Source organism: Austrofundulus limnaeus, unplaced genomic scaffold (genome assembly GCF_001266775.1).
Source record: "Austrofundulus limnaeus strain Quisiro unplaced genomic scaffold, Austrofundulus_limnaeus-1.0 Scaffold125, whole genome shotgun sequence".
In the NCBI taxonomy this organism is placed as follows: Eukaryota; Metazoa; Chordata; class Actinopteri; order Cyprinodontiformes; family Rivulidae; genus Austrofundulus; species Austrofundulus limnaeus.
The window spans coordinates 947,526-956,384 of record NW_013952527.1 but is presented as its reverse complement, the minus strand read 5'-3'; the positions used below and the strand labels follow the sequence as shown (position 1 = coordinate 956,384).

The 8,859-nt window shown below is 41.0% G+C and overlaps 1 protein-coding gene across 1 annotated transcript in view; it reads left to right on the top strand.

The window, feature by feature from the left end:
* tmeff2a (transmembrane protein with EGF-like and two follistatin-like domains 2a) overlaps window positions 1-8,859 on the top strand; it is a 152,085-nt gene that overhangs the window by 136,145 nt on the left and 7,081 nt on the right. Inside the window, exons 6-8 of the mRNA XM_014015248.1 lie at window positions 1,546-1,694; window positions 2,521-2,577; window positions 2,796-2,925. Of these exons, the coding sequence (XP_013870702.1) occupies window positions 1,546-1,694; window positions 2,521-2,577; window positions 2,796-2,925 (336 nt within the window). The remainder of the gene's footprint in view (window positions 1-1,545; window positions 1,695-2,520; window positions 2,578-2,795; window positions 2,926-8,859) is intronic.

Genomic DNA, 8,859 nt, shown 5'->3' with positions numbered 1-8,859 from the left:
TACTTTTGCGTTCCCTCACAATACTTTTGCGTTCCCTCACAATACTTTTGCGTTCCCTCACAATACTTTTGCGTTAACTCGCAGTATTTTTTGCGTTCCCACGCAATACCTTTGCGTTCCCTCGCAATACTTTTGCGTTCCCACGCAAAAGTTTGATTTGTATATGAACTGAATTAAATCAGACTTTTATTTTGAAATATCCTGTTACCAAAACAGGATGTGTCGCCACAAGTTCATGAAATTGACGTTGTGTGGTTGCACTGTGTTAAAATATCAGCATATGACATCCTCCCATGCATGGCTGTGTGATATATTCATTCTGAAGCTGAATTAAAACAGCAGGCTAACTCGCTAATGGTGAACATGTGAGTTTGTTAATAAGCCAGCAGCATAACAGTGTTTAACGACTTTTGCGAGGGAACGCAAAAGGTATTGCGAGGTAACGCAATACTTTTACATGGGAACGCAAAAAGAAAAAAAATCCCCCATGTCCCCTCACGTGCTCCGTACTAAATAATGAAAAATATGTTAGTGAAAATCATTCAAAATTTCATTTTACACTTGGCGCCCCATACTCACAAGCAAACAAGGTTTTGCAACTTTTGGTGACATTTATGCAGAAAAGACTACAGATCCAGAGAATGCCACTCTTTGAAATGTCATCTAAAATGATGGTGCAACAGCAGTTAGCTGAAATGATCACCTTCACACCTGAAAACAAAAGACCAGGAGAATACAGTGCTGCACAAAACCAACCGCAGCTGAAACTCAAAACAATTCATCAGGCAGAGGAACACAGAACCTGGCTAATTTAAAAGCTTCCGAACAGTTAAGTGGACAAACTGGCTTTTAATTTGTTTTACGCTCTGTGATTTAGAGAAACTTTGACGAGGAGAAAAGCATCTGTTGCTGCAGTAAATTTGAAGCGAATCCGGCTCCCGTGGATCAAAACTTGATGAAATTTCCCCGCTCTGTGTGAGACCAACATGAAACACGTTGCCGTGTCTCTGTGTTAACATTCATCAACATAATAATCTGAATTTATCAAACAAATTGCTTCTGTAGAAAGACCTTCATTCTGGCCCAAAGCAAGTTGTTTTGTGTGCCTGCTCAAACTCTTTTACTTTTTACCCGTTTACGTCGTTTCCAGTCTTTTCTATAATAAACTCAAATGACAAGTTTTTGGGCCTTTTTTTGTGCAAAGTTAAACTGTACAGCTTCTTTATCTGCAGGTCTTTCATTATTAATTGCCTCCTTCCACTGTAAAGGTACATCATTTGTCTGTCAGCCATGCAGTGCAGCTTGTCTCTTTGTGTGAAACTGAATGAGCTAAAACACATTGAAGAGGATTAATCTGTATGGTACTGACTGGCTGCGAGCTGTATTGTTCCTCTTTTCTTATCATGATTTTAATCCCTTATTGCATCAGGTGTGTGCCTCTCACAGTCAAACACATGTTCCGCTGCTCATTTTCCCTCAAAGACGGCACGCTGATGTGTTCAACAGGAAGTGGAAAGCTCYAACACCGCTTTCTTGTCCTTTCAGGTGCGTTTGCAACATCGACTGTTCCCACATCAGCTTCAACCCGGTGTGTGCCTCAGACGGTCGCTCGTACGACAACCCGTGCCAGGTGAAGGAGGCGTCCTGTCAGAAGCAGGAGCGCATCGAAGTCAAGTACCTGGGCCACTGCCAAGGTTCGAGTCTCACGCAGACGTTTGTGCACACGCCGATGCTAAAAGGCAACAACAGCCTCGGAAACGAAGCAGAAGCTCAGTCTGACTGAGCAGATATGTTCACAGGAAGTGAAGACGTCCAGACAAAAAAGATGCAAACATTTCAAACTCAAGCACAAGTGACCAGTCCACATTAAACTACTGTTGTTATTGTCTTTAATTGTGCCAGAGTTATCTGAAAACTTTTTAAATGCTTGCTTCTCTTCTTTTAATACACCTACAGTCTTTTAAAGATAAGCAAATATATATATTAAAAAAACATATTAGAAAAATAAAAAAATAAGGATGTTGAAGCCACAGAACCAGGCAAGTTTCATTGCATCATAAATCTGAGAACTGCTTCAACAGCTTTAAATTCAGAGCATAAATTCTCTGACCTCCAAAATAAAAAAAACCCAATTCCAGTAATATTATAATAATTTGAAATAGACTTTGTCTAGCCGTTCAGGAGAGAAAAAAATTCAGAGCGGCGTCAATAAGGTGAGAAGAAATGCATTATTCCCTCTGATCTTTCTTACAGATTTTTGCTCCATTTTCCCTTTTGTTCAGTATAATACATTAGAGTCGACTGCTTCAGACTTTTGAAGAGAATGGTTTGCATTTATTCGTATTAAAGCACACAGGTGCACGCGGTATGAGCTCTTTGTTGAGATGATAATTCACATCCACCCTTCTCTGCTCGCGTTGGCATCGGTTTGAATGTTGGGCCATTAATGGATGGGGCTGGAGCTTGAGGAGGGGTTGCGGTGACCTGAGATCTGCTTTAATGTGTCTTTGGCCTTTCCAGGTGACATCAAAACTGGGAACAAAGGCGATGGACACTTGCCACATACTGACCACACGGGTGAGTGCCTCTAATAGGGGAGTCGCAAAAAGCTTGTGCGGCACTGAGCTACGTCAGTGTCACAGACTCTTTGTTTATTTGTTATTTATTTATTTCATTTTTGACTATATCTTTTATCTTTTTCAAATACTGTTTTTTTGTTTTGTTTTGAACACAGGTATCCATTACCAGCTAAGCTTTTAGCATCAAYGTATTTGTCTGTGTGTTTGTCTGGACAGGTGTGGAAATAGAAGATTCGAGTAATGGAATGGCCAGTGGCTTGTCCATCCCATGTCCAGGTGACTACAAAAACTACTGCATCCATGGAGACTGTCAGTTCCCCAACATGGTGGCCCAGCCCTCCTGCAGGTACTTGCGCACAAATGAACTTACACAACTGGACATTTAGAAGGACAAACCAGCAGTAGTCATTGCATTCTGCATGAGTTTAATGTGAAGGACTGCAACATAAAGGCTTGTAGGATACCATTTGTTGTACCCATTAACCATGTTTATTTTTATTAGCAATCCAAGCCAAACACAAAGGTTTTTTTGGTTTGTTTAGAAACACGTTTACTACAGTACAGTCATGGCCAAAAGTTTTGAGAATGATTCAAATATTAATTTTTACAAAGTCTACTGCTTCAGTTTTTATAATGGCAATTTGCATATACTCCAGAATGTTATAAAGAGTGATCAGCTTAACAGCAATTAATTGCAAAGTCAATATTTGCCTAGAAAATGAACTTCAAGGAGAGAAGTTCCATGGTTGCCAAAAAGGCTTCCAGAGCGCCCAAGAAAGGCCAGCAAGCGCCAGGACCGTCTCTTAAAAGTGTTCCAGCTGCGGGATTGGGCTACCAGCAGTGCAGAGCTTGCTCAGGAATGGCAGCAGGCAGGTGTGAGTGCATCTGCACGCACTGTGAGGCGGAGATTCTTGGAGCAAGGCCTGGTCTCAAGGAGGGCAGCAAAGAAGCCACTTCTCTCCAGGAAAAACATCAGGGACAGACTGATATTCTGCAAAAGGTACAGGGAGTGGACTGCTGAGGACTGGGATAAAGTCATTTTCTCTGATGAATCCCCTTTCCGATTGTTTGGGACATCTGGAAAACAGCTTGTTCGGAGAAGACGAGGTGAGCGCTATCACCAGTCTTGTCTCATGCCAACTGTAAAGCATCCTGAAAACATTCATGTGTGGGGTTGCTTCTCAGCCAAGGGAGTCGGCTCTCTCACAGTTTTGCCTAAAAACACAGCCATGAATAAAGAATGGTACCAGAATGTCCTCCGAGAGAAACTTCTCCCAACCATCCAAGAGCAGTTTGGTGATGAACAATGCCTTTTCCAGCATGATGGAGCACCTTACCATAAAGCAAAGGTAATAACTAACTGGCTCAGTGAACAAAACATAGAGATTTTGGGTCCATGGCCTGGAAACTCCCCAGATCTTAATCCCATTGAAAACTTGTGGTCAATCATCAAGAGATGGGTGGACAAACAAAAACCTAGGAATTCTGACAAAATGCAAGCATTGATTGTGCAAGAATGGACTGCTATCAGTCAGGATTTGTTTTAGAAGTTGATTGAGAGCATGCCAGGGAGAATTGCAGAGGTCCTGAAGAAGAGGGGTCAACACAGCAAATATTGACTTGCTGCATTAACTCATTCTGTCAATAAAAGCTTTTGTTACTCATAATATAATTGCAATTGTATTTCTGTATGTRATGAAAACATCTGACATACACACATGAAAACCAGAGGGCAGCACATCATGTGAAAATACAATATTTGTCATTCTCAAAACTTTTAGCCATGACTGTACTATATGTGTAGTAAAATACAAACCAACAGAAGAGAAAAAGTTCATTATAACAGCTGTCAGCATTTTTCACAGGCGAGGCGGTTATATGGGAGTTAGATGTGAGAGCTGGTAAGAAGACTTTTTGAGTCTGAATTCTTCCAGTTATTTTTTTCTCACTTCCATCCATCCATCCATCCATTCATCCATCCATCCATCCATCCATCCATCCATCCATCCATCCATCCATCCATCGATCCAATATCTTCCACTTCATCCAAAGTCGGGTCGCAGGGGCAGCAGCTTGAGCAGGGAAGCCCAGACCTCTCTTTCCTGAGCCATCTCTTCTGGGAGGGCTCAAAGGTATTCTTCCTCAGGGTCTCCTCCCAATTAGACGTGCGTGAAGCACCTCCCTAGGGAGGCTTCCAGGAGGCATCCTTACAAGATGCCTGAACCACCTCAACTGGCTCCTCTCGATGTGGAGGAGCAGCGACTCTACTCCGAGTCCCTCCCAGATAACTTAAAGGGGCAATATTATGTGTTTCTCAGGTATATATTTAAGTTCTATACCATAATAAAGTATCTATGTCACATTTATTTGTTATTAAAATGCTTTTTTATGTTTTAATAGAAAATAAATTCATCTTCTCATCATTTCCATTTCTAAACACCTTGAAATTGGTCTCTGTCTCTTTAAAAACCTCCTTCTGTTTCTGTCTCGCCCATTTCAACATGTGGGGGGGCTGTGATATGGAAGCTCAGTGTAGTTTCTTGGCACCTGAAAATACATTTCCTCAAAGGTATTTTGAATTTGAAAAGGGCTGCGCTCAGTAGTAGTGTTCGGAGCTCCGCAGATAGTTTCAGTTTCACTTTCAGTTTCACCAGTTGTTTGCTTTGTTGCTGCCAAGAGCCTGCAGGAGTCATGGGCGGGGTGGGAGGTGTTCTCTGTGATGAGGAAGCTCAGCTTGGAGACACAGCCCAGAGGAGGAGCTGATCCCAAAAGGCGGTTCTAGTCCCAACCGGTCATTTTTGCTGCCTTGCCTGTATGTCTCAGGACAGCGCAGGATTTCTCAAACATGCCTGAATGAGTCAAAGCAAGACTCTGAGTATGTTTTTGATGAGAGGATAACATTATAACATGATATAAAACTCAAAAAAGTTGATTTTACATGATATAGCCCCTTTAACTTCTCACCCTAACTCTAAGGGAGAGTTCAACTACCCTGCTGAGAAAACTCATTTCGACCAATTGTATCCACAGTCTCATTCTTTCGGACCATAGGTGAAGATAGGAACGTAGACTGATCAGTAAATAGAGAGCTTTGACTTACAGCTCAGCATCACAACAGACCGGTACAGAGTCCACAAAACTGTGGAAGCTGCACCGATCCACCAATCTCACGCTCCATTCTACCCTCACTCGTGAACAAGACCCCAAGATACTTGAACTCCTGCACTTGAGGCAGAACTTCACCATGGACCATGGACTCAGACTTGGAGGTGCAGGTCCTCATCCCATCTGTCTTGACACGTAGAATTTCCAACTACTTGGTTCAAATGGAACACATCATATATGTCCAATCTCTGTTTACCTCTTGCTCCTACCACTAGTAGCAACTTAGAGGTGCCCTAGTGTCCAACTAGGTGACCTGATTTTTTTTTGAGATGTAGCAGGACGTAAAAGAAACATGCAAGAACTGTTGGTTGCCTATTTCACTGAAAACACATTTTGACCACTACTCCCTGAAATTTAGAATTAAGGACTTAAGGGTCACTCGAAATCAAAGGGTAGTTGTATTACTAAGATTGTGTTATGCCTAATTACAGCACAATACATGAGTATGTGATTATTGTGTAATATTCTACAGGGGAATGAGATGGTTTTATAGCAGTCTGTACCATTAAAGTCAAATTGCAATTACAAACAGTAATGGCAATTGGTCCTCAGATATAAAGCACCATTTTTAATCGAACTGCAGAGTGCTTTAGAATGTGTTACTCATTTGCACGCACAAATACTCGTACAGTGTTTTATCTGCATTATATGGCACCAGAGCAATGGGGTGTACACTGTCTGCCAGCTGGAAGAGGCCTATGCAGCCAGTTCTTGTGTAACAATCATATTATATCTTTACAGGGTAGATTTATTAACGTGCCTTACGTTAACCACAAAATTTGTTCGCCTGCTCTCTCTCCCTCTCTGATCTGCAAAAACTGAAAAAGAAAGCGTGTAATTTAAAACTGCTAACAGGCTGTAAAGATTTAGCAGTTACTAGCAAATGCTGGGACTCATTTACTTTTTAATCAACCTTGTTTATGTTGAAAGAATATAAGCCGCTGAGAGATGCAAGTGTTGTGCTGTGATACAATAAGATGGGCCATTGGCCAGTCGAAACATGCTTCCCTGCTTCAAATTAATCCCATGTTGGTTTTCTCAACCTTTAATAAGAACCTCTGTGTTCCTGGCCCCTCACTTTACAATCCTGGGCTGTGTTTGGAAGTGTTCAGGGTGGACTGTGTGGGCATCAGCAGTCGCTGCGCCCATGGTTTGCATACGTTGTAGCTACGTACACGCATTTCAGACTTAGTTTAATGTAGGTCATATAAATATAGAAAACATATGAAAACAAAAATCTTAATCTGCTGATTAATGGCCCTTCAAAGACAAATTAAATTCACATTAAATATTTTGCATCGGCACATCAATTCTCATATTTCTAAATGTTGACAAAACCCTCAATCGGACATTTATTTTGACCCTCAAAAATCTGTAATTGTCACAAAAAATTAATCACAGATGCTCTAACGAAGCAGATAGTCAGGCAGGGAGAAGTGACTGCAGAGCAGAGGTGCAGGGAACGAAGGACAGGGAGAGGAGAGGGACAGGTTAGGAGATGGTTAGGTCATTTATTTATTTATTTATTTATTTATTTATTTATTTATTTATTTATTTATTTATTTATTTATTTATTTATTTATTTATTTATTTATTTTTTTTTTATATAACAGGGTTCCCACACCTTAGTCAACATCAAATTCAAGGACCTTTCAAGGACTTTCCAGTACCAATTTCCTCAACTTCAAGAACCACGCGTGACGGCAACTACCTACTGCAGAATGTTACCAATAAAAAGGTTTAATATTGTTTAATTGAATGAGAAACTGAACAACATAGAAGTTGTTGAGTCAGAATCAATGAAAGAAAGTGGATTAAACGTTTACCCTACATTCATATCCACAGTACATGGACATGTAATTATGTCCTGGGAGGTTCGGCAGTTTGGGAGGAGGGGATGTGAAAACGTCCAGGAGAAGTTGTGGCGGTCTCACCTGGGCTCAGGAAGAAAGACCCGCCCTGCCCTGCTCTGATTGGCTAAAATGGCTCACGCTATTTGTTGAAAACCACGTCATTTTACCGTAATCCTGAGCTTTCCACCGCAACAAGTGTAATTTATTTATTTATTTATTTATTTATTTATTTATTTATTTATTTATTTTACAGATGATGAATATCAGTCGTGTGAATAGAGAACTTCAATCTCCCCAAAAAATTCAAGGGCTTTGAAGGACAAGTGTAATTTTTGGCTGTTTTCACAAACTTTCAAGGTCCTTGAAATCTCTTTTTTAATTCACAAACTTTCAAGGATTTCAAGGTCCTGTGGGAACCCTATTTATTTATTTATTTTAATTTTTGTTACTTGCTGGCTCTGAGATGTAAAGTACTTGAAGCTGTTTTTGAAAAAATATATATTCTCTCAACGTCTATACACCTGCAAAATGGAGTCAAATCTGTGTAATTTATGGACAATTTGTACAATCTTGACATGTCATTAGATTTCTTATTATTTCCTTCATAAAATGTTTTTTTTTCTTAGACTGAACCATTTAGCTGGAATCTGTTTCCTGCCATGCTATAAAAAGAAATCCAAGATGTTGACTCAGATTCACAAGGTCCATTTAGAAAGGACTAGAGACCCAACAAAAACTGAACCAGATGCCTTTTCACTGGCTGCACACACAAGACTAAATGTACAGACAGGATGAGACTGTATATTACCCCACCCACACACAAACACACACCACCTTCAGTCTGCAGCCAGGGGGGTCTTCAAGTCTCCCACTCCCTCTGTCTTTCTCAGTTCTCTCTTAACCTGGATGGTCCCAGATCACCCAGCCAGACATTCTTATTGCATAAAATGCAGGGATTTTTCAGATGGGGAGTGTGGAGGGTCTCTGCTGCCCCCTGCTGGTGGGATGAAGCAGGGACTGTAGCCTAATGAGGAGGGAGCAGAGTGGTCTGGGTGGGAGTGAGGCATGTCTTTCTCTGTTTGAGGGTAGGGGTGTGTTGATGTGTGTTTGTGTGCATCCGTGTTGAAATAAAGTACATCTTCCAAACAGAACAAGGTTACACTGTTCATCTTGCACACTGTCAGGTTGAGGGGATACAGAAAATAAAGTGTGTGTGTGTGTGTGTGTGTGTGTGTGTGTGTGTGTGTGTGTGTGTGTGTGTG